The sequence below is a fragment of the Mirounga angustirostris genome, unplaced genomic scaffold (genome assembly GCF_029215605.1).
Source record: "Mirounga angustirostris isolate CCGP_5_RB_7025 unplaced genomic scaffold, mMirAng1.0.hap1 SCAF_2, whole genome shotgun sequence".
Taxonomy (NCBI): Eukaryota; Metazoa; Chordata; class Mammalia; order Carnivora; family Phocidae; genus Mirounga; species Mirounga angustirostris.
In genome coordinates this window covers 117,702,898-117,729,511 of record NW_026991710.1, presented here as the reverse complement: position 1 = coordinate 117,729,511, position 26,614 = coordinate 117,702,898, and the positions used below count along the sequence as shown (strand labels likewise).

General features: G+C 37.7%; 2 protein-coding genes across 3 annotated transcripts in view; both read left to right on the top strand.

The window, feature by feature from the left end:
• The window catches only part of MGAT4D (MGAT4 family member D), a 53,808-nt gene extending 50,020 nt beyond the window's left edge, over window positions 1–3,788 (top strand). Inside the window, exons 11-12 of the mRNA XM_045881735.1 lie at window positions 1,007–1,182; window positions 3,695–3,788. Coding sequence (XP_045737691.1) covers window positions 1,007–1,182; window positions 3,695–3,788 — 270 coding nt within the window. The remainder of the gene's footprint in view (window positions 1–1,006; window positions 1,183–3,694) is intronic.
• A 5,605-nt stretch (window positions 3,789–9,393) lies between these two features.
• CLGN (calmegin) overlaps window positions 9,394–26,614 on the top strand; it is a 59,086-nt gene continuing 41,865 nt past the window's right edge. Inside the window, exon 1 of one of the 2 annotated variants that reach the window (XM_045880410.3) lies at window positions 9,394–9,509. The gene's annotated coding sequence lies outside the window, so the exon portion shown is untranslated. Of the gene's footprint in view, window positions 9,560–26,614 lie in introns of both variants that reach the window. The other variant, XM_045880409.3, reaches the window with a different exon arrangement.

Here is a 26,614-nt window from a genome sequence, read left to right as displayed (position 1 = left end):
CTCTTTATCCCCTTATGAAGGCACTAAACTCATTCATGAACCCTCTGGACCTAATTATCTCCCAAAACCCCCATTTCTAAATACACTGAAGACTTAGGCTTCAGCATATAAATTTGAGGAAGGGGACACAAATAGTTGATAGCATATTACGACTTTAATTATTTTGCCCCTTTCTTTTCTAAGTTCTCTTTTCTGAAAGAATAATCAAATATTAAACTTACTGAATTGATCTCCTATATGTCATAGCTTTTATTTACTATTTTCTTTTTAAAGATTTTATTTATTTGAGAGAGAGAGCACACGAGAGAGAGCTAGAGAGAACATGAGCAAGGGAAGGAACAGAGGGAGAAGCAGACTCCCCGTGGAGCGGGGAGCCAGACGTGGGCCTCTGGGCTGAGGCTTGATCCCAGGATGCTGAGATCACGACCTGAGCCAAAGGCAGACGCTTAACCGACTGAGCCACCCCGGCGCCCCTTATTTACTATTTATGTCACTTGTTTTTCTATGTACTAGGGTGGGTTCCTTGACAAATTTTTCTCATGAATGTTTTGTTTTTATTTTGTTCCTTTTTTTCCTACCATCTACTTGTTTTGTGGATACAATTTTCCTCAAATCTCAGAGTATTAGATCTTTTCATGAAATATTTTTAAAGTTCTCTTCTGTATTCTGAATGAGCTGTTTTTTTCTGTGACCAGATCAATCTGCTTGTCTATTTTGATCTGTCTCTGTTAGGTTGCACACTTCTCTCAAATATTTAGAGATTCTTGGTTGTCTGGTGGCAATATGAGTTAACTTATTTCCTCTTCCTCCTGTCACCTCCCCTGACACTGCATCTATCTTCATATTCCTTTATAAAATTGGAAGGAATGAGATTTCCTGAGAGTTTTTGGTACATGGGTAGAATTTGTTGGCTTACAAACCCTGTTTTAGAGTATGCGGGTGACTAGGTTGTGATTGTTTTGTGTTGGAGTTTTTTGTTTTTTGTTTTTCTGTTTTGTTTTTCCAGTGGTTTGAGAGAATGGGCAACAACATGCCAAAATATAGAGAGTTTTGTTCTGGGGCGTTAGTTCATGCACTGCCTGAGCTGGTTACATCCAGGTGGCACATCCAGCTTTCCTTAGAGAAGAGTCTGTATATGAGTTGCCTGGGACGTAAAGTCCTTGCTACTTTTGTGGGCTGTGGGTACTCCTCACACAGACCCACTTCCTTCTCTAGGTTTAGCCCTAGTTTGGCTCCCATCGTTCATCGAATTTGCTCTCTCCATTCTAGCCCTGTTCCTGGTGCTGAGGTCACAGATTTCTCAGCTCCGCTGTCAGTCCCCACTCTTCCATCAGATTTATATGTCTCGCTAATTTGATTAAATGTCTCCTCAGCTGAGAGCCCCCTCCATTCTTTACGTTGTTTGGAGTTACATCTTTTCTGCTCATTTCCTATCATTTCGGTGGGGTCTAGCTGTCCACCACCTAGAACCAAGAGTTCGGATATTACATTTCAACTTTTTATGAATTTTAATTTTATTTTTAATTTAATTTTTTTTAAAGATTTTATTTATTTATTTGACAGAGAGAGACACAGCGAGAGAGGGAACACAAGCAGGGGGAGTGGGAGAGGGAGAAGCAGGTTCCCCGCGGAGCAGGGAGCCCGATGCGGGGCTCGATCCCAGGACCCTGGGATCATGACCTGAGCCGAAAGCAGATGCTTAATGACTGAGCCACCCAGGAGCCCCTCAAATTTTAATTTTATTAGGTAGAATAAAATTTACATTCATGACTTCATCGAGATAAATGTCACCCTTTTTTCTTTAACCAGGTCCAACTAGCAACACTTGTGTTGCTACGCTTTCCTTAATATTCATTTCTTTAAGTCTTTAAAAAAATTTTATGTAAAATTTGTTCCTTAATCAGTTAAATTATATATTACACTTCTCATAAAACTTTATTTTTATTTTTATTTCTTTTTGAAGATTTTATTTATTCATTTGAGACAAAGAGACACAGAGAGAGAGAGCATGAGCAGGGGGAGAGGGAGAAGCAGGCTCCCTGCCGAGCCAGGAGCCTGATGTGGGGCTCATCCCAGGGCCCCGGGATCATGACCCGAGCCGAAGGCAGACGCCCAACCATCTGAGCCATCCAGGCACCCCTCATAAAACTTTTTAAAATGCAAGATAAATTTTCTATAGCTCATTAAGGAGAAAAAATAGTTTGGTTTATTTCTATTCATCTAGCTTGTAGTTAAAAATAATTTAATAAACGAAAAACTTGTCTTAGTGATAAATTTTCTAGGTTTTAAGTTTAAAAATTTTGCCTATGTCATCAGTTTAAATGTTCTTTATCATTTCATGTCCTAAATCTGTAATAAAATAAAAAATTTCTTTTAGAAACAACAAATATTTCTGTATGAATAATTTCTGAAAACTCAAAGTAATTAAAGTTTTGGGGCACCTGGGTGACACAGTGAGTTAAGCGTCTGATTCTTGGTTTTGGCTCAAGTCATCATCTCAGGGTTGTGGGATTGAGCCCCCTGTCGGGCTCCACACTCAGCGCTGAGTCTGTTTGGGACTCCCTCTCTCCTCTTCCTCTGTCCTCCCTCCTCCCACCGCGCTCTATCTCTCAAATAAATAAATAAATCTTTAAAAAAGATAAAGCTTTTCTGCTGATAAGCAAGCGAATAGTGTGTTTCTATAATTTGCTAGTGCTTCATCCTACATGAAAAGTTATTTTTGTTTTACTACAGCGTACTGGGGTGTTTCGAGGTGTTGGAAGTAGGGTTACCAGATAAAATACAGGATATCCCACTTAACCTCGAATTTAGTTAAAAAATAACTTTTTTTTTTTGGTGTGTATGTATTACCCATTTGTTTTATTGCTGTTGCTAAATCTGGAGGTGCCTAATTGGAGGTGATGGAGGGAAAGAAGTAGATGGATATTTCCCATCAAAATGCTTTAACTGGATTATTTGAGTTTATGCTTTTGACTTTTATTAAAGAATGATATATGGCATATTTGCATTTTCTTCAAAACTGTTATTTCAAGTTTTATGTTTCTTTTCTATGTAAAGATACATGTGACAACTTTCTCTTAGAATTTGGAGCTAGAAAAAAGATACTCTTTCCCAAAGAATTGTCATGATTCCTTTTGCCCATTATGGATATTTTTGTTCCCTTTGACTAACAAGAAATTCAAAACTAATTTCATATGAAATGTAGTACTCATAGTATATTCACAGCAAAATTTCTCCAGTTCTAATTTTATATTACTCTCTGATTTTCTTTCATATATTAGTGTTAAAAGATTATTATGTCTTTACTTTGTTATCCTAAATCTTTTCAATATTTATATTTTAAATTATAAAAATAAAAATAAAGTGAATGTTTAAAAATATCTGTACCTTATCTATAACAGTTTGTTGGCTTAAATGATTATCCAACAATATAGACTTCCCAGGTATCCCAGGGACGGAAGTCTACTTCCAAAAATTTTAACACCAGGACAATATTAAAACTGATATTGTCTAATACATCTTAAGAATCGTGTCTTTCACCAATGTAAAATTATCTTCTCTACTTATAAGGGGAAAGCGTGGTCAAAAGGATAGAATAAGGAAAGAACGTTATCAAAAATCTTCATGAAAATAATTATATCCTTGTGAATTAATGTTATTTCTAGATGTTACAGGTTTCTTGTTTTTATTTCAGAAAATACGAAGATAATAAGCATAACAAGAAAAAACTCTGTAATACCTTGGAACCTCAGATAACCTTGCTTTCTCATGGCATTTTTCAGAAATGATAATAATGAAAATTGTATTGAAGAGGAGAAAACAGTAAACAAACTACTAGGCTTGAAAGTATTAATAACTACCTCTTATGTCAAGAAAAATTAGAATGTTTGTTTATGATGTTTGTACCATTACTATTACAATTTAGTTTAAAAATAGTAAAGGCAGGTAAGTTTTTGAAATTAAGAAATATATTTTATTGACTTAGATAGTGATGCTATCACATAATCTCAGTAAATAGCTACAAGTTTAGAAACTTGCCATTGTCACAGACAGGTTCTGTGTAAATTGGCAAATGTTCTTACCCATTTTGTAGGACATCTAAAGTAGTAGAAAGCACAATTACAAGCAAGCCTGTGTCTGGCAGTGCCACAGTATCTTCTTTTCTTTTAAAAAAATTCATTTAAAACTATAAACTTATGCCTAAGTGCCATTTGAGCTGATTACCAACCTCTTGATATTTATGTATTCTGATAGTCATTCAGTTCTAAAGATTTATAATTTCTCTTATTACCTTTTTAGCTCATGGGTTATTTGGGAGTGTTTTCCTTTTTTTCAAATATATTGGTTTTTGCCGCCTTTTACTGTTGATTTCTTATTTAAATACATTGATGTTAGTGAATTTTATCTGTGTGATAATATTTGAGAATTGTTATGAATTCTAATGTTTCATGTGAATTTGAAAAGAATCTATAGTCTCTGTACACTCCCTTTAAAATACGTTGCATTCATTTGTTTTTTATAAATGTTAGTTTTGTGCTTTAAAAATGTCTTCTTAAAATAAATTCTATTTATTGGGTGCAGTATTCTCTTACATCAGGCTTTTTAATTTACTTATTCAAGTTTTTTAAATTCTTACAAATTTGTCTGCTTGAATGATCTATCAGTTTCTTAGAGAAGTCTCTTAAACTCCCCTATCCTTCTTGTTATTCTGTTGAGTTTTACTTTATTTATTTTGGGAAATAATAAGAGATGTTTCTTCTTCCTTCTGATTTTTCAATAAAATATGGAAATCATACTTTATACTGCTAGCTGTATTATCCATCCTTGAGTGCCAAAACTTTACATATTTACCTCAGTCTGAACTGCGTCGCATACCAACATATAAGGAGAATATGAAAGTTGAACTGTTCACATGTGTCTATTTCATTCTCCCCTTTTAGAAAAGAAGAAGCAATATGTCAAGTATATTTCAGTAAAGCCAGGGGGAAGGAGGAGAGAAGAAGAAAAGACATTACATGTCTGTTACAAAAATTTTTTGATTATTTTTTTTAAGATTTTATTTATTTATTTGACACACACAGAGAGCACAAGCAGGGGGAGCAGCAGAGGGAGAGGCAGAAGTAGGTTCCCTGCTGAGCGGAGAACCTGATGCAGGGCTCCATCCCAGGACCCTGAGATCATGACTTGAGGCGAAGGCAGATGCTTAACCGACTGAGTCACCCAGGAGCCCCTACAAAAATTTTTAGTTTGACTTAAATTTTGGACTGAAGTACTCTGAGAGTGGCAGATGCTAGAATGAAAAAAAAAAAAAAAGAAAGAAATTGAAGAACAGCGTTAAAGATTCAACCCCAATAACTGCTGTCCTTAATGAAATGATTCCAGGACAGAGAATTTGATAGCACAAAGCATTTCCAGAAAATGTTCATAGTACAGGCAGGAGAGATGCCGCCGGTTTTTATCCCCATCCCGACTGCCCAAATGCTGAATGTTTGGACTGTTTCACTCACCACCCGTGGTCTCTGGTCTGAGGTGTATGAGAAAGGGGCAATTTGGAGAACCCCTGACACCCATCTGGGATAGAGCAGAGCAAATAGTGCTTATTGCTTGGTTTGGGAATTTGTTTTATTGCATTCAGAGTGATTTCACTGTTAAAATCACTTTTCTTCAAGCATTCAGATGAAAGCATTTGATATATTTATGTCACTGACTCAGTATAGCAGATGAGTTTGTAGAAACCACATTCAGACAAGATCCTACCGAAATCTTTTTTTTTCCCCCTCACACACTACTTTTGTAGTAAATAGAAGCTCTGCAAACTTTGGAGACATGATAAGTGAGATTCTCTCAAGTATTGAGATAAGCTACCAACAAGCTACCATAATATGGTAATATTACTAATATTAGTAGTAATAGCAAATGTGACTACATTCTTGGGTAAATGGGAGTTAACCCTCTACCAACATAGGTGTGTAACAATAACTTGGGTTTTGTTGTATACTCTTAAATGGACCTTCCACTCTGTGGCAGAGTTGCAGCAAATACGAACAAATAATGGGAGCTAAATCTGGGCAAGCATTTTCCCATGAAAACTATCTTACTATGTTTTTCCCCTTAATTACCTTTTTCCTCCTAATTACATTTTTAGATGCTATGTTATTAATAGCCAGTCATAGGCAATGAATTATGAGGAAGTTTATATGAGCTGGTGTTTGTTTTGCCAATATTAGTTTTCTTTCTAAAAGCCCAGATAAAAATGAAGATTTCTTAGGAGGATTCAGTTTACTGAAATTGATGTGAATAGAGGCAGAAAGCATAAACGAATGAATTTTCATTGAAGAAATAAAGTTACTGAGAAATAACAAGCACAAAGAGACATTAGGCCTAGATGATTGCACAAGGGAACTTAACTAAACTTTGAGAAAACAGTCCCAGTGTTTTAAAGTTGTTTCAGAGTATAGCAAATAATGGAAAATTTACTAATAATTCTTTTAGTGATGTAAGTATAACATGAATACCTGGTCTTAATAATGATAGAACAAAAAAGAAAACCACAGACCTATATCATCTATGATGATTGAGGCAAAAATCTTAAATGCGATACTAGAAATTCCTAAGCCACATGAAAAAAACAACATACCATGACCTGGTTTTTTGATACCAGGAGTGCAAGGATCTGGGTAGGATTCTTACTAATAGGTCTAAGGAGAAAAATGTGATTACCTCCACAGAAAAATGCAACACTTATTTTCTATAAGAATATTAAAATTACAGGGCGCCTGGGTGGCTCAGTTGGTTAAGCGACTGCCTTCGGCTCAGGTCATGATCCTGGAGTCCCTGGATCAAGTCCCGCATTGGGCTCCCTGCTCAGCGGGGAGTCTGCTTCTCCCTCTGACCCTCTCCCTTCTCATGCTCTCTCTCTCTCATTCTCTCTCTCAAATAAATAAATAAAATCTTTAAAAAAAAAAGAATATTAAAATTACAACGAATGGATACCTTAACATGATAAAATTAAGGGCCAGATAAACATATATGAAAAATATATGTACTAAAAATTATTTGTCTCTATGAAATTAGAATCTCATTGAATGTCTTGTATTTTAATTTGTTAACTCTGACAGTCATAGATACCTCAATTCTAAAAATGGTTCTTTATTTAATGAGGAAACACTGGAGGCATTTCTACTAGCATCAGAAACAGAGCAAATGATCCCCACTGTCTCCAGGACTGTTACCTTGTTCTGGCAAGGTTAACCAATGAAATTTGATAAGAAAAAACGATTACAGGCATAAGAATTGGAAAATAAAAAATAAAGTTCTATTTGAAGATAGCATGATACTATATGTGGAAAAACTTAGGGGACTTAATCACAAAACTAATTTAAATAAAATAATTCAGCAAGATCTCAGGATATAGGTTTAGCATTCAAAAAGGAGTAACTTCTTAAAAGTGATAATAAACCCTTAGAATATATGATGATCAAGAAAACCTCTTTTATAATAGCAGTGAAAAAGATATTTAGGAATAAACCTAAGAAGAAATGTACAAAACCAGGTAACTCTTGGAAGTGATGGAAGTAGTCTGTATTTTGATTGAGGAAGTGGTTGCAGAGGTATATACACCTGTCAAAATTCATCAAATTGTAAACTTTAAAGGAATGGTATTTTGTGTATGTAAATTTCAATGAAGATCTAAAGATAAATGTGCAAAACCTATACAAAGAAAGCTGTAAAACACTCTTAAAGATTCAAGAGACTCAAGCAAATAGGCTTTTCTCTTCTTGGATAGGACATCTGATGTTAGTTCTTCCTAAGTTAACTTACAATTTTATTGTGATCCCAAAAGCTTGACAGCGCATTCTGTTGGGTGAGGTTATGTGGAAATAAACATTCTCATACACTGTTAATGGGGATAAAAAATGATATAACTCCTAAGGAGGAGATTTGGTAATATATAAGAAAACTACATAGCATTTTAAAGCACAGTGAGGGGCGTCTGGGTGGCTTGGTGGCTTGAGCGACAAACTCTTGATTTCTGCTCAGGTCATGATCTCAGGGTCTTGAGATCCCCCCATGTCCGCTGGGCACTCAGCAGGGAGTCTGCTTGAGATTCTCTCTCTCTCTCCCTCTGCCCCTTCCCCTGCTCGCACTCTCTCTCACTCTGTCTCCCAAATAGATAAATAAATCTTAAAGAAATATATATATAAAACCACAACGAGACATCATTGATCGACCTCTGGAAGGGTTAAGACTGACCATACCAGGCAATGGTGAAAGCGTAGCATAACTGGAACTCTCATACTATATTGCTGGTAGGAACGTAGAACAGCTCAGCATTTTCTTAAACAGTTAAACATATGCCTACCATACATCCCAGCTATTCAAAATCAGTCAAGATTTACTATAAAATATTAGAGAAAGCTGCATGGTAAACCATCAGTGGGGCAAAGAAGCTTATGATTCAATCCTACCTTTGTGCTATATTTTTATTTTTGGTGTGTTGATTAAAAGTACAGGCTCTGGGAGAGACAGACCTGGATTTGAGCCCTATTTGTTAATCAAAGGTTCGGGCAAGTAATTATCTTTAGTTCCTTCACCTGGGTTGTTGTGATGGTTAAATGAAATCATGAATGTAAAGTCCCTAGAGTACAGTGAGCGCAATAAATGTTACCAATTCTTACTAATAGTATTTCGGAAAGAAAATGTATTTATTATGTCAACATTTAATAGATCTATATTTATCATACACACCCACACGGAATAGGAAGCCTCCCCGAGGATCACAATGACTTCTCGTGTTTTTTTTTTTTAAGATTTTATTTATTTATTTGACAGAGAGAGAGACAGCGAGAGCAGGAACACAAGCAGGGGGAGTGGGAGAGGGAGAAGCAGACTCCCTGCCGAGCGGGGAGCCCGATGCGGGGCTCGATCCCAGGACCGCAGGATCATGACCTGAGCCGAAAACAGACGCTTAACGACTGAGCCACCCAGGCGCCCCGACTTCTCGTCTCTTAACATATAGAATTCTATGAAAAGCCTGGGGTACTAAGTGGGCACTGTTCAGAAACGTGATTTATATAAAACTCAGGACCCATTTATGCGCAATAGCAGGCGGACCCCCTCTGAATGCAGAGGACAAGTGCTCCTCGTGGGGAGAAAGTCTTCGGGCTAATGAGGAAATCGTGCCCTCCCGGTCCAGGAGACCCGTCCACCCCACAACCGGCCGGCGGAGCTGGCGCGAGCCCCAAGGGCGCGCTTTATGGCGGGCTCCGCAGCTCAGGGCAGGCCTCGCCCAGCAGCGCCCCTCCGCGGCGGTTGAGCCCCTGGGTTCAGGTGCGCGCGGCCCGCGCCTCCGGCCACCGCCTGCTCCCCGCCTGCGGCCGCACGCGCATGCGCGGTTAGCAGTCGCTGCTGAGCGGCCGCCGGCGGATTGGTCTGGGGAAGTGCGGGGACCAAGTGGCAGCGACTCGGACATCTGAGCTGCCACTGCCGAAAACGGGCCCGCCGGACAGGTGCGTGGGCAGTAGGCCACTTCCCTGCTGCTCTTCGCGCTCGGGCTAGGGTAAGGAATGAGAGTCATTGCTTCCACGCCCAGGGCGGGGATTCCTGGCCGCACCCCTTTCTCTGGCGACCCGCCAGGCTGAACAGGTTGGGGCCGGGTGAGGGGCTGGCTTTTGAGTTCGGGGATGGAGGTGCCCCGAGCGAGGTTCTTGGGTGCGCTCTCCCGGCCTCGGGAGGAGGAAAGCCAGCCACGGGTGGGGGGAGTTGGTGCCACGCCGGGTCCGTTGGGTCCTCCGGAGCTGCTGGGTCCACCCGCTGCGCTGAGGCTGGGGCTGGGGCGCGGGGAAGGCTGGTGCCTTCTCCACCCCGACCTGTCCCCGAGGGCTTGAGCGGCCCCAGGGAGCCGAGTCCGTTACTCCAGCGGTTACCATTTCAGCCCCGTTCCAAGCTCGAGCCCCGGCGCGCGCTCCCGAGGGGTGTACGGAGGGCCGGGGAGTGTCTGGGCGCAGCTCACCCCACTCGCAGTTTGCACGAAAACGTGAACAAAACCTAAAAAGGCTCGGCTTACGCAGTCCCCGCCTCTCTGAAGGCGAAGAGACCCAACCATCTTAGCAGGGTGGCCACTCCCTAGATGCGCTGCCTGGAGCCCGGTGTGCGCCGCCAGGGAGGGAGCGGGAGGGTTGGGTTGAATCCACTGAAGCCCTAATTACTATAGACTCATTATCGCCCCAAACCTGTTTACGATCAGTCGGACACTTTAGCTGATTTTATTTATAGCAACGCCCGAGCAACAAGGAGGAGGCATTTGCTTGGGATTTAAAAAAAAAAAAAGCAAGTGGCAACAAAGCTCAGAAGGGGGGGAGAGAAAGTGACCATGGGAAGTCTCAAATTAGAAAAAAAGTTAATTTGTTTTGAAACTTTTTGGTTCATTAAAGCCATCAAAACCCTGATCTTGGGCGCCTGGGTGGCTCAGTTGGTTAAGCGACTGCCTTCGGCTCAGGTCGTGATCCTGGAGTCCTGGGATCGAGTCCCGCATCGGGCTCCCTGCTCGGCGGGGAGTCTGCTTCTCCCTCTGACCCTCCCCCCTCTCATGTGCTCTCTCTCATTCTCTCTCTCAAATAAATAAATAAAATCTTTAAAAAAAAAAAAAAAAGCCCTGATCTAGTCTTAAGATTTTGCTTGCTTTTAAAATTTTTACATCACTCTAGGTCATTTAATCACTCTAGGTAGCCTTCCTTTGGTAATTGTAAATTGGCCTTTTTTCGCTTTACATTTCTGCCTTCACGTTTAGTTGGTTTGATCTTCCAATACCATTTAGACCTATCCCCAAAGCCTTAGAGCAAGATAATCTATATTATCTAGTTGATAAAGTTAATTATTATGTATGAACCATGTAAGTATGTTGATGGATCTCTAGAAATTGAACAGTGTTATAAGTTAGCCTTACTGCTTTTCAGGGCCTAGTAAGTTTTAGTGCTCTTAATTAGAAAGTTAGAATTGTCAATTTTAATGGACCTTTAAATCATCTAGTTTGACCCTTTCACTTGACAAATGAAAAAACAAGCCCCAGGCAGTTTTAACCTCTTGCCTTTTTAATAATAGAACTAGGAGCTTGGTGTGATGGTGCCAAGTTCAGTGTACTTTCTATTATATCATTCTGTAGTTGAGTTCCTCCTGAAACTGCAGGACAACTAAAACTTTAAAAATAGTGATTTTCAAACTGTACTTTTGAGGCATACCAGTGTTGGGTGAGTCCTCAGTCAGCCATTGGAAATGAACAGCAGAAAGGCATCTCGGTTATAAGATACAGCATACAGAATAGCATTAATGTATTACATAGGTGAATGTTGAAGAGAGTGAAATAAATGAGTCTTAAAAGGACAGAATTTATGCTGAGAACTGCAGAGAGCTGCTGTACATTTTTATAAACAATAAAATAAGACTTGTTTTAGAAAACTCATGCTAGAGAGAAGGTGGAGGAAAGATTTAGAGATTGGCAAGACTGGAAGTGAAGAGGCAAAGTGGGAGTTTGCTAATCTACTTCAGAAATGATAGATTCCTAAATCAGGCTATGGCTTGGGGATAGAACAAGACATTTAAGAAATGCCCAAGTGTGTTCAGCTACCAATGACATAAGGGATCCGTGAGAAAGAATAATCTTAAGATAATGGCAAAGTAACTTGACCGGTTTACTTGACTGGAGGTACAGTTAGTTAATGGAGGAAGAGTGTTCAGGAGCTAGAGAAGCAGGTTTGGGAGGAAAGACTAAGTTCAAATTAGGAGAAGCTTTGGGATATCCTTGAAGATGGATAGTGATTTGAAATTGAGTGACTTTTGAGCTGTGGATAAGATTTGTGAGTCCCTGGCTAGCTTTTATAGGTAGAAGCCAAGAGTATATGTCTTGTGAGAAGAGGGTCTGGGGACAGAACTCTAAGGAATAGCAACATTTACAGAAGATTGCAGAAAGTGCCTGTGCACAAGGCAGAGAAAAGGAAGAGAATCAAGAATCAGGAATGGTGGGGCACCCGGGTGGCTCAATTGGTTAAGCGACTGCCTTCAGCTCAGGTCATGGTCCCAGGGTCCTGGGATCAAGCCCCGCATCGGGCTCCCTGTTCCGCAGGAAGCCTGCTTCTCCCTCTCCCACTCCCCCTGCTTGTGTTCCCTCTCTTGCTGTGTCTCTCTCTCTCAAACAAACAAAATCTTAAAAAAATAAAATAAAAGAATCAGGAATGGTGACAAGAAAACCAAGGGAGGAGATGGTTCCAAGAAGGAGGCAGTCAGGAGGAGCAGTAAGGCAATAGAATAGAAAAATGTTATTGTACTTATCAGCTAAGACTTTGTTTGTAGCAACGGTTTCAAAGAAGCTATAATCAAGGAGCTCAGGAATAATAAAAGTATTAGTTGTCATGGCTGCCATAACTAATTACCACAAATGTAGCATCTTAAAGCAATACAAATTTATTTTCTCTAGTTCAGTAGGACTGTCCGCTGAGGACTGTTTTCAGCCTCTAGAGACCACTCACATTCCTTGGCTCATGGCTCCCTTCCTCTGTCTTCAAGGTCTGTCTGGTGGGTGGAGTCCCTCTCGCTCTTCATATCTCTTCTACCCATCTCTCACGGACTTCCTCTTCTACTTTTAAGGGCGCATGTAATTGTATTGGGCCCACCTAGATAATCCAGGATATTCCTTCTATTTTAGGGTCAGCTAAGTAACCACCTTAGTTCCGTCTTTAAAGCCCCTTTTGTTATGTGAGGTAACATTCATAAGACCCAAGGGTTAGGGTGCCAACATCTTTGGGGGGTCATTATTCTGTCTACAATAGGAAATTAGAAGTATTAACAATTAATGAAAACATTCTTTCTAGCTTTCGTTAAAGAGAGGAGATATCTAGAAACATTTATGTTATCTAATATGTGATCATTATAGTTCCAATAGTAAGCCAGTTATCTTCTTAAATATGCTGAAATTTATGTAAGTACTCTGTAGAATTTAAAGGATCATACTAATGTTGGTTTTCATATTTTTATATAACCTTAAATTGCTTTAAAAGCTTTGCTAGAAAGATTTTAAAAGCCATTTAAACTAACTATATATATGTGCATAAGTCGTAGTTTGGATACACATAGAAGTATGGCTTTTCAAATATAAAACCCACAGAAACTGGAATGTATGTCTAAAGGATGGAATATAAAATATTTAACTTTATATTTTATAGACCTAGAACTTTAATCCCATTTGGTGAGGATTAAATTATTAAACCTTCTAACCTTAGAGCCTTAATAAAAGGAATGTATAGCCTGAAATTTGACCAAACTTTGAGTTTTCCCCCTCAATTTAGCAGCACTCTGTATTCTTGAGTAAGAATACACTTTCCTTGTATATAAACGGGATGCCAATACTTTCACCCCAGAGTGCTGCAAAGATTGGAATTAATGTGTTTGCAAAACAGTGTGTACTCGGTACAGCACTTCTTACTCTTTTTGCTCCACTCTTCCTCTTTCAGTTCCTCCATCAGTGCTGCTTGCTTTGTCCTTGGCTAGGGAAATCACTCCTTTCTCGCCTTTGCATCACACTTGGTTCTTTTTTAAAAAAATTGTTTTTAAAGATTTTATTTATTTAGTTGAGAGAAGAGAGCGCAAGCAGGGGGAGCGGCAGAGGGAGAGAGAGAATCAAACTCCCCGCTGAGCAGGGAGCCCAATGTGGGGCTCAAACCCTGGACTCTGGGATCATGACCTGAGCCAAAGGCAGACGCTTAACCAGCTGAGTCACCCAGGCGCCCCTGCATCACACTTTAAATGTAACTTTCTCAAGGAGGCTTCCTCTGATCTTTCCCCTACCATGTAAATTCAGTTCCCCAACTACCAACTCTTAGAACGAACTTACTTTTCTGTCACTTACTATGGTTTACATGTAATACCTGGGTTAATTTTTCAGTGTTGGCTTTCCATCCTAGACTATAAGCTCTTTGAGATCAAGGGCTATGTATGTTTCACTAATTATGGTAAATTCAGTGTCTGACATAATTCCTGGCATGTAATTGGCAATCATAAATATTTGTTAAACGAATTTGTGAATGATGAATGTTAATATCTACTGGCTGACTTCCCCTGAATTGCTGGACACATAGCCATCATGAAATTAACAAATCCCTGGTGCAGTTCATTCTGAAGCATGCTAGTTTCTTTTGTGAGAAAATGGCTGCATTTCAAATGGAGTCTTGCAGCATCTTTGGAAGAAGGTTGCCTTCTGAGATGCCACTGTTTCCTACCTCTCCACCTTGGATTTTTCTGTGATCCTTCAAAGTGAATTTTCTATGTGCTACACAGAATGCCCTCTAATTCTGGTGAGAATCTGTCCTGTTTTATTTTGTGATGTGGTAACATAAAACCTTTTAATCTGATTTTTCTGTTTACTATCTTTTCTAGCAAATTATGAATTGGGTTGTTAAAATGCAGTCTGTCTGTAACAAGATTCTGAAATAATTCATAATAAGAGATGTTTCTTCATAGATGTAGAGTAGAATTTAAAAATATGATTATTTTTCCCATATTAAATTAGATCATAAAATGCAAACTTTCTAGACCATTATTTCTCCTCTCTATATAAGTGCTTTTATTGTGTTAGTTTTACCAATGTCCTTACAAACTTTAGAGGGCCAGTGTTAGAAGTATTTACATAACTATTTTTCTCTCAAAACAGTAGTTACAGACATCTATTATATAAGGATTTAGTGCATAAATTTTTCTAGCTGTTAATTCTAAAATAGGATTTTTCTCTTTAAGGATCTTGTAGACTTTTGTAGACAGTGAAAACTCCCTTTACTTCTGGCTTTTCTCTAAGTGAGTAGAAACCCTTCACTAAATTTATTGCTGCAGTGCTCCTCAACAACAAACTCATTCCAGTTGGTTGCTTAGTAACATCTATTTCCCTTTTTTCCCTCTCACTTAGGCACTCATTCATTCATTCATTCATTCTATAAACGTGTTTCTGTTCCGATTCATCATGTGCCAGCACTCTTGGGTACTGTGAATACAGAAATGAGAAGGAGTTCCAGTCCTCAGCAGGCTTATATTTTTGTCTGTTTTGTGTTTTGCATGATGCCTTAAGCTATTCTTTTGGAACTATGCAGAGGTAGCATAAACCCTAAATACGTAAGTAAGTATATCATTCTAATGTTTATATAAACATGATTTTGAAAATGACTTCAGTGTATAACTCAAATAATACTTTTATATCCAGGACTTCAGCTCTGTTCCTTTCATTAATCTCAGAACTTCAGTAGTTTCTCACTTTATAGGATCAGATCCAGGATCCTTGGAATGTTTTATAGTACTGTGGTGTCTGAACTGCCAGAAAGTTGCATTTTCAATTATTATTTCTGCTGTTATGGTTCTTTCTCTACTTTTTGTTGTATTGCTTGAGGTCTTTTCATTGTTTCTAGGTTTCTCTGACTTAGAAAAAAAAAATACTGGGTTTTAGTCAAAAGTATGTGTTAGTTAAGGTAATGCTCAAATAAATAGAAAATGAAAATATCCCAGAGACCTAACACAGTTTCTGGCTGCCAGAGTGGATTCTGGAGGAGTGGGTGGCTGTGGCGGTTAGTTGTATGTATCAACTCGACTGAACCACGAGGTGCCCAGGTACTTAGACATTATTCTGGGTGAGTATGTGAGGGTGGTTTTGGATGAGGTTAATGTTTGAGTGATAGACTGAGTAACGCAGATTGCCCTCCCCGGTGCAGGTAGCCTTCATCCAATCCATTGAAAGCCTGAATTGAACTGAGAGGCTGACCCTCCAGTGAGGAAGAGGGAATTCCTCCTGCCTGACTGTCAGAGCTGGCACTTCTGTCATTTTCTGTCTTTGGACTCAAGCTGAATAATTGGCTGTGTTTGGGTCTGGAGCCTGCTGGCTCAGACTGAAACTTAGATCAGACTCAGACTCAGCCTATACCTACATCATTGGCTTTCCTGGCTCTCAGGCTTTCAGACTCAGACTACACCTACATCATTGGCTTTCCTGGCTCTCAGGCCCTCAGACTCAGCCTATACCTACATCATTGGCTTTTCGGGGCCTCACCTAACTCCAAAGGAAATATAATCCAGTCATGTCCCCTGGAAAAAGACAAAAGAGCTTGGTGATCAGCCAGCGATCTCTCTTGCACTTTACAATTATTGGGTATCCTGTGATTGTCTTTCCTTTTAGTGCTCCAGCTACCTTTGATGTGGGAGTGAGCATTACTTCAGTACCAGTAAACGAGCTGCACATTATAATTTGTGATTGTGGGCTCACAGTGGAGATTGAAGAGGGCTTGTAGGTGATGTTGGTGAAACTCTTTGAGGTTGATTGGGCTGCTTGGTCTTGGTTTCAGATATTAGCGAGAATGGTATCTCATACTTGGCCAAAGTTACTTGTACTTTAACTTGTTATTGACTGAGCCCAGAAGCAGTGCGAAGAACATACACGAGATCAAAGATACAGGAAAATGGATGTACTTCTCCAGTGCCTCTCTTCTTCCTCAGGAAGGCACAAATGATATTTGGTGATTTCAGCAATCTTGTGGAGTAAGGAATACATAGGAAGCTTAGAATCCTGGACCTGCTAGCTTTTATATGTTTGTAAGCAGGGAAGGGGGGATAGCATTAGCATTAAATGTTCTACCTTATACCATATAAACAAATTCTTGCTGCACTAAACATGCATAACTTAGGACAACCATTTAAATCAATAAGGAAACAGAAAACTTGAACAACACTATATACCAATTGGACTGAATAGACATATTATATAGAACACTCCATCTAACGACAGAGAGAAAAATTAATACCAATCAATTGAAATAAATATTAATACCAATCTTCTTCCAACTCTCCCAAAAAATCGAAGAGGAGGGAATACTTCCAAAGTCATTCTGTGAGGGCAGTATTACCCAGATACCAAAGCCAGGCAAAGACACTACATGAAAAGTACAGACCAATATCACTGATGAATATTGATTCAAATACATTATTTTTCTTAAGTGCACATGGAATATTTTATAGGATAGACAATATATTAGTCCAAAAAACAAATCTTAATAAATTTTTAAAAACTGAAATCATACAAAGTATTTTTTCCAATTATAATGTAATGAAGTGAGAAATCAGTAGCAGAAGGAAAACAGAAAAACCCACATTTATATAAACAACCAAAAGGCCAAAAAGGAAATTAGAAAATATCTTGAGATAGATGACAGAAATGCAACATACCAAAACTTAATGGGATACAGTGAAAATTTTGTTAAGAGGGAAATGTATAGCTGTTGATGTTTACATTAAAAAATAAAAATCTCAAATTCACAACTTACCTTTATACCTTAAGGAACTAGAAAAACCAAAACTAGCAGAAGGAAGGAAGTAATACAGATTCAATGAGAGATAAATGGAATGGAGAGTAGATAAATAATAGAGAAAATCATTGAAACCAAGAGTTGGTTTTTCAAAAAGATCAACAAAATTAACTAACCTTTAGCTACATTGAGTAAGAAAAAAAAAGAAGACTCAGCTAAAATCAGAAGTGAAAGAGGGGACATTACGCCTGATTCTATAGATATAAAAAGGACTGTAAGAGAGTATTATGAAGAATTATATGCCAACAGCTTGATAATCTAAATGAAATGGATGAATTCCTAGAACATACAATCTATTAAGACTAAATCATGATGAAACAGGACCTAGAACCAGTAAGGAGATTGAATCAGTAATCAAAAACCTCCCAACAAATAAAAGACCAGGAGCATATGGCTTAACTAATAAAGTCTACCAAACGTTGAAAGAAAAATTAACATCAGTCCTCCTCTAATTGTTTTGAATAATTAAAGAGGAAGGAACACTTCAAAACTCATTCTGTGAGGGTAGGGTTATACCGATACCAAAGCCAGACAAAGAAGCTACAAGAAAACTACAGACCAATATCCGTAATGAATATTGATGCAAAAATCCTTAACAAAATACTAGCAAACAGAATTCAGCAGCACATTAAAAAGATTATACAACAGGGCACCTGGGTGCCTCAGTCGGTTAAGTGTCTGACTGTTGATTTCGGCTCAGGTCATGATCTCAGGGTTGTGAAATTGAGCCCTGTGTTGGGCTCCATGTTCAGCAGGGATTCTCTCTCTGCCTCTCCCTCTGTCCCTCCCCCTGCTTGCATTCTCTCTCTCTCTTATAAATCTTAAAAAAAAAAAAAAAAAAAAGATTATACACCATGAACAAGTGGGATTTATTCCTGGCATGCAAGGATGATTTAACATATGGAAATCAATCAATGTAATATAACCCATTACCAAAATGGAGGGAAAAAAAAACATGATCATCTCAGTTGATGCAACAATACCATTTGACAAGATTCAACACCCTTTTATGATAAAGACACTCAACAAACTGTGAATAGAAAGAAACTACCTCAACATAATAAAGGCCATATATGAAAAGCCAAAAGCTATTACCATACTCAATGATGAAAGACTGAAAACCTTTCCTCTGAGAACTAGAACAAAACAAGTATGCCTGTTTTTGTCACTTCTATTCAACATAGTATTAGAAGTCCTAGCAGGAGCAATTAGGCAAGAAAAAGAAATAAAATTGGAAAGGAAGAAATAAAATTTATTCATAGATAACATGATCTTATATGTAGACAAAACCTAAACTCTACCAAAAAAACATGTTGAACTAATAAAGGAATGATGGTTGCCAGGGGCTTGAGAGAGGGAGAATTAGAAAGTTGTTGTTTAATGGTATCAAGTTTTAGTTTTATAAGATGAAAAGAGTTCTGGAGATTGGTTGTACAACAGTGTAAATGTACCTAGCACTACTGAATTTAATGGTTAAATTGTTTTAAATGTTAACTTTTATGTTGTGTATTCTACCACAGCTAAAAAAAAAATAGTTTAACTGCACAAATTAGTTAGTTGTGTTTTGTAGTATTACCTCATTGTCAGCCTTGCCTGGCCATATTTTACCTCTTCCTTTAAGAAATGATATGTGACAAACCTCACAATTTTGTTTGGAGCTGATGACATATTGGCACCATAGTGTGACAGGTAATACTGTGACCTTCATGATTTAATTCTTAGTTATCGGCTGGTCCATCACTGAATAATTATAGAGCACTCAAGAATTAAGCAGAAACTATTAGGTCTGTATTTCTGATTCTTATTTAAAAGGAATAAATAGCAGCAATGACCTTGACCTACATAATTTTTAAATGGAGACTATTATCTATAGAACTGTATTGCCTACAGAATGGTTTGTGACCAAGAGCAGTTTATTTTTAAGTATTTTACTTCTGTATTAAGGTAATATGGTCATTTCTGGGTAAATATCTTCATAGCTTAATACTAATAATCTAAATTTGAGAAATTTCCAAGAGGTTCAAAGTATGTGCTGTTACCATTTTTGTAATTTCTTTCTGTTGTTTTATCAAAAAGCACATAATAATGCACGGGATAAGATTAAAATATGAGGTAGCATGGTATATTGATGTACAGATCTAGATTCTGATCTTGTTTCACATTTCCAACCCCTGTGACTTTGACCAAGTTGTTAAATTTGTTTTCAGTTTATAGACTGGAAATAATAATGCCTTCTTATTCATGTCCTGGGCTGCAGAGATTAATTTAGCGCATTGCTTTATGCAAATGCATGATCATAGTCATAGAACTTTAGAGATTCAGATTTTTAAGATAAAAGATTTTCTAAACTTTTTTCCTGAAGCTTTGTCAATTATTTATTTCTGAAGGAAAGTTAGGAAGAACTATAATATAGAAAACAGAATGGGATTGCTCTGGATGAAATAAGAATAGGGTTCCAGTAGAGTACTGCCTGCTTGGTTTCCCCTTAACTTTCCCAGCAGCCCAATACACCAGAACTCAAAGCACTTAGAATATATTTTTTCAACAAATTAATTATTAAGAAACTAAAGTGCGTGTTCATTTTGAAGAAGAAGATGTAGGCCACAAGTGATATTAATGGTTGTTATTACTGCTATTATTTTATGCATTTCTGTTTTACTTAAATGTTATTGATAGTGAGTCAAGCAAGACACTTCACTATATTATGGAAATCATGGGAGGCTCTTAAAACTTTAGAACCGACGCTTTTAGAATTATTAATAATTCATAAGCAATTTGCAAATGTACTCATTCCTGTGCCAGTTAGTAAAAAAGAATTTAAATAAACCTACCTATGGTTATTGAGTTAAATTGATCTCTTTAAGACATACAAATGGCTAACAGACACATGAAAAAAATGTTCATTGTCATTAGCCATCAGGGAAATTCAATTCAAAACCACACTGAGATACCACCTTACACCAGTTAGAATGGCAAAAATTGACAAGGCAAGAAACAACAAATGTTGGAGAGGTTGTGGAGAAAGGGAAACCTTCTTACACTGTTGGTGGGAATGCAAGTTGGTATAGCCATTTTGGAAAACAGTGTGGAGGTTCCTCAAAAAATTAAAAATAGAGCAACCCTATGACCCAGCAATTGCACTATTGGCTATTTACCCCAAAGATGCAGATGTAGCAAAAAGAAGGGCCATATGCACCCCATTGTTCGTAGCAGCAATGTCCACAATAGCCAAACTGTGGAAAGAGCCAAGATGCCCTTCAACAGATGAATGGATAAAGAAGATGTGGCCCATATATACAATGGAATATTACTTAGCCATCAGAAAGGATGAATACCCAACTTTTGCATCAACATTGATGGGACTGGAGGAGATTATGCTAAGTGAAATAAGTCAAGCAGAGAAAGTCAATTATCATATGGTTTCCCTTACTTGTGGAACATAAGGAATAGCATGGAGGACATTAGGAGAAGGAAAGGAAAAATGAAGGGGGGGAAATTGGAGGGGGAGACAAACCATGAGAGACTATGGACTCTGAGAAACAAACTGAGAGTTTTAGAGGGGAGGGGGTTAGGGGGATGGGTTAGCTTGGTGATGGGTATTAAAGAGGGCATGTATTGCATGGAGCACTGGGTGTTATATGGAAACAATGAATCATGGAACACTACATCAAAAACTAATGTACTGTATGGTGACTAACATAAAAAAATTGATCTCTTTAAATTTACTTTCTATCTCAGTTACACCTCTTTTTATTATGATTCAGGGAGCTCAAACTCTTCTAACAAATAACAGCATACATCATTTTTTGTGTTGTCTTTGTCCATAAAGAGGGTGGTATTAACATACTTTTTAATATAGAATATTCCTATTTTGGTAGATTGGTCAATTAAAAAAAAAACAACATGCATTTTTCAAAGTAAACTTCAGTGTTATAGCCAGTGTCCCATAGAAGAAATCAAGGCTTAACTGGCGCACATATTCACTTAAGTTTTGATCTCATTAGGAAGGGTTCTAATCACAGATCAATGAAACCAGGAACTAGTTCTTTGAAAAGATCAACAAAATTGATAAACCTCTAGCAAGACTTATTAAAAAAAAAGAAGAGAGAGGACTCAAATAAAATTACCAATGAAAGAGGAAAGAAACAACTGACACCACAGAAATACAAACAATTGTAACAGAATATTATAAAAACCTATATGCCAGCAAATTGGACAACTTAGAAGAAATGGATAAATTCCTAGAAATGTGTAACCTATCAAAATTAAAGCAGGAAGAAATAGAAAATTTTGAACAGACCAAGCACCAGCAATGAAATGGAATCAGTAATCAAAAAACTCCCAACAAACAAAAGTATAGGACCAGATGGCTTCGCAGGCAAATTCTGCCAAATACTGAAAAAAGAGTTAATACCCATTCTTCTCAAACCATTCCAAAAAATACCACAGGAAGGAAACCAAATTCATTCTATAAAGCCAGCATTACCCTGATACCAAAACCAGATAAAGACATCACAAAAAAAGAGAACTACAGGCCAGTATTTCTCATGAATATAGATGCAAAAATCCTCAACAAAATATTAGCAAACTGAATCCAACAATATATTTAAAAAATCATATACCACAGTCAAGTGGGATTTATTCCTGGGCTGCAAGGTGGTTTAATATTCATAAAACAATCAACATGATATGTCACATCAATAAGAGAAAGGATAAAAACCATATGATCATTTCAGTATATGCAGAAAAAGCATCTGAAGAAGTACAAAATCCATTCATGGTAAAAAACAAAAAACAAAACCCTCTGCAAAGTAGGTCTAGAAAGGAACAAATCTCAAAATAATAAAGGCCTTATATGAAAACCTACAGCCAACACAATACTCAATGGTGAAAAACATAGAGCTTTCCCCCTAAGGTCAGGAACAAGACAAGGATGTCCACTCTCACCACTTTTATTCAACAGAATACTGGAAGTCCTAGCCAAAGCAATTAGATGACATAAAGAAATAAAAGGCATCCAGATTGCTAAGGAAGAAGTAAAACTCACTATGTGCAGATGACATATTATTATATATAGAAAACTCTAGAGACTCCACCCAAAAACTACTAGAACTGATAAATGAATTCAGTAAAGTTGCAGGACCCAAAATCTTCTGTTGCATTCCTATATGCTAAGAATGAAGCAGTAGAAAGTGAAACTAAGAAAACAATCCCATTTACAATTGTACCCAAAACAATAAATTATCTAGGAATAAACTTAACCAAAGAGGTGAAAAGACCTCTACTTTGAAAACTATAAAACACTGATGAAATTAGATGATACAAAGGAATGGAAAAACATTGCCATGCTCATAGATTGGAAGAACAAATATTGTTAAAATGTCTGTTCTACCCAAAGCAATTGACACATTTATGTAACCCCTATTGAAATACCAACAGCAGTTTTCACAGAACTATAACAAACAATCCTAAAATTTGTATGGAACCACGAAGACCTCAAATAGCCAAAGCAATCTTAAAAAAGAAAAATAAAACTGGAGGTATCACAATTCCAGACTTCAAGTTATATTACAAAGTGGTAGTAATTAAAACAGTATGGTACTGGCATAAAAATAGACACAGATCAATGGAATAGAACAGAAAACAATTATACAGTCAAGTAATTTTCAACAAAGGAGGAATGAATATGCAATGGGAAAAAGTCTTTTCAACAAATGGTGTTGGGAAAACTGGACAGCCACATGCAAAAGAATGAAACTGGACCACTTTCTTACACCATTCACAAAAACAAACTAAAAATGGATTAAAGACCTAAATGTGGGACCTGAAACCATAAAAATCCTTGAAGGAAGCACAGGCAGTAATCTCTCTGACATTGGCTGTAGCAACATTTTTCTAAATATGTCTCCTGAGGCAAGGGAAATAAAAGCAAAAATAAACTATTGGGACTACATCAAAAAAGTTTCTGCACAGTGAAAGAAACAACAAAACTAAAAGGAAACCTATTGAATGGGAGAAGATATTTGCAAATGGCATACCTGGTAAAGGGTTAGTAAACAAGGTATATAGAGAACTGATACAACTCAACACCCCAAAACCAAATAATCCAATTAAAAATGGGCAAAAGACTTGAACAGACATTTCTCCAAAGAAGACATACAGATGGCTAACAGACATGAAAAGATGCTCGATATCACTTATCATCAAGGAAATGCAAATCAAAACTACAATGAGATATCACTTTATACCAGTTAGAATGGCTAAAATCAAAACACAAGAAACAATAAATGTTGACAAAGATGTGGAGTAAAAAGAACCCTCTTGCAGTGTTGATGGGAATGCAAATTGGTGTAGCCATTGTAGAAAACAGTATGGAGGTTCCTCAAAAAATTTAAAATAGAACTACCCTATGATCCAGGAATTGCACTACTGGGTATTTACTGGGTATTTACCCCAGAAATACAAAAGCACTAATTCAAGGGATATATGTGCCCGTATGTTTATTGCAGCATTATTTACAATAGCTAAATCGTGGAAGCAGCCCAAGTGTCCATTGGTGGTTGAATGGATAAAGTTGTGGTGTGTACACACATACACACACACACACAACACACAGGAATATTAGCCATAAAAAAGAATGGGGCACCTGGGTGGCTCAGTTGGTTAAGCGATTGCCTTCGGCTCAGGTCATGATCCTGTAGTCCCAGGATCGAGTCCCGCATCGGGCTCCCTGCTCCGCAGGGAGTCTGCTTCTCCCTCTGACCCTCCCCCCTCTCATGTGCTCTCTCTCTCTCATTCTCTCTCTCAAATAAATAAATAAATAAAATCTTTAAAAAAAAAAAGAATGAAATCGTGCCATTTGCAACAACACAGATAGAACTAGGGAGTATTATGCTGAGCAAAGTAAGTCAGAGAAACACAAATACCATATTATCTCACTCATATGTGGAATTTTAAGAAACAAAACAAAAGAACAAAGGAAAAAAAGAGAAAACCAAGAAGCAGATTCTTAACTATAGAGAGCAAACTGATGGTTACCAGAGGAGGGGTGGGTGGATGGATGAGGGATATAGGCATTGGAGATTAAAAAAAGAAGAGTTCTAATCATCTGGGCTAACTATATAGAAGAAAGCTTTTTATAATCTGATGTTTCTTTTCTAAAAACAGCTTTATTAATACATTGTACACCTCCAGTTCACTTGTTTAATGTGTGAAAGTGAATGGGGTTTAATACATTTACAGAGTTATGTAACCATTTTTAACCACAATTTTAGAACATTTTCATTACCCCTTAACCCTTTCTTCCCACTCCTTTTCCTAGGCACTCACTAAATCTGTTTTCTGTTTCTATGGATTTGCCTGTGTCTTTTCAGTGGGATCATGCAATATGTGGTGGTTTATTACTGGCTTCTTTCACTCAGCATGTTTTTTGAGATTCATCTATCTTGTAACATACCATTACTCCATTCTGTTTTATTGGTAAATCATATTTTATTGTATAGATAGCCCACATTTTGTTTAACCATTAGGTGATGGACATTTGGGTTGTTTCTATTTTTTGGTTATTATGAAAAATGTTTCTTTAAACATCTATATTTACGTTTTGTGTAGCTGTTTTTGTTTCTCTTGGGCAGATACCTAGTAGTGGAATTGCTAGGTTATAGGGTAATTCTATTTTTAACATTTTGAAGAACTGCCATACAGTCTTCCAAAACTTGCATCATTTTACATTCCTGCCAGCAGGGTATAAAGGTTCTAATTTCTCCACATCCTCCCAGCACTTGTTATTGTCTCTTTTTGATTATAACCATTCTGGTGGATGTAAATTGCTTATCTCATAAATCCAGTGTTTCTTAAGCAGACCCATGTAGGGGCTATAGATATTTTGTGGAAGATCTAAGCGTTCTTTCTAAGAATTTACTTTTTTTGTTTGTTTGTTTTAAAGATTTTATTTATTTATTTATTTTGACAGAGAGAGACACAGCGAGAGAGGGAACACAAGGAGGGGGAGTGGGAGAAGGAGAACAGGCTTCCCGCGGAGCAGGGAGTCTGTTGCGGGCTTGATCCCAGGACCCTGGGATCATGACCCGAGCTGAAGGCAGACACTTAACGACTGAGCCACCCAAGCGCCCCTCTAAGAATTTACTTTTTAAAAAAATTTGTCATGTTGATGGTAACTGAAAAAAAAAAAAAAAGTAATAGAACTATACTATGGATCATCTGGATCACCTGCCCACCTTATAACCAAGGACTGCCACACTCTTTCGGTGTCCACATTTACTTTGTGTTTAAAAGGCCATTGGCACCAAAAAATAAAACTTGAATTTTAACATGTTAATGGGAATAGAGCAAGACATAATTATACAGGGGTGCCTGGGTGGCTCAGTCATTAAGCGTCTGCCTTCGGCTCAGGTCATGATCCCAGGGTCCTGGGATCGAGCCCTGCATCGGGCTCCCTGCTTAGCGGGAAGCCTGCTTCTCCCTCTCCCGTTCCCCCTGCTTGTGTTCTTGCTCTCGCGATCTCTCTCTGTCAAATAAATAAATAAAATCTTAAAAAAAAAAAAGACATAATTATACAAATCATATTATATTTTCTTCCAGGAAGCAGCCAAATTATATTTGGTTTCTGCTCAAGTAATGTTATAATAAGGAATGGACATTTTGCAGTATTTAAATAGAGAAATGTTTAAATTACTGAGTCATCAAAGTATTATGATAAATGTAAAAGAATGTTATCCAACTTAGTCAACCTGACTGCAGTTTGATTGTTCTTTTAGCTGTGATTTGATTCATGAAAAGACTGTCACATTAAATTGTGATAAAATTATTTTTCTTTAGTTTTTTTTGTGTTTATATGTAAGTGTACTTTGGTTTCATAATTATGAAACTCTGGTTGTATGTTTATATGTACTTAGCAACATTGTAATAGAAAAACAAACATTTGAGAATCATGATCCTTATTTCTTTCTTTTAAAAGGGTCCACATATTTTTTTTTAAGATTTTATTTATTTGAGAGAGAGAGACAGAGAGACAGAGATAGTGAGAGAGAGCACAAGCCAGAAGGAGAGGGGGAAGCAGGCTCCCCATTGATCATGACCTGAGCTGAAGGCAGACTCTTAACCAACTGAGCCTCCCAGGCACCCCAGGGGTCCACATATTATTTGAGTTTGGTAATCACTGTTGTTGATATCTTTAGGTTTAAATGCTTGGCTCTTTGTTTTTTAAAAGA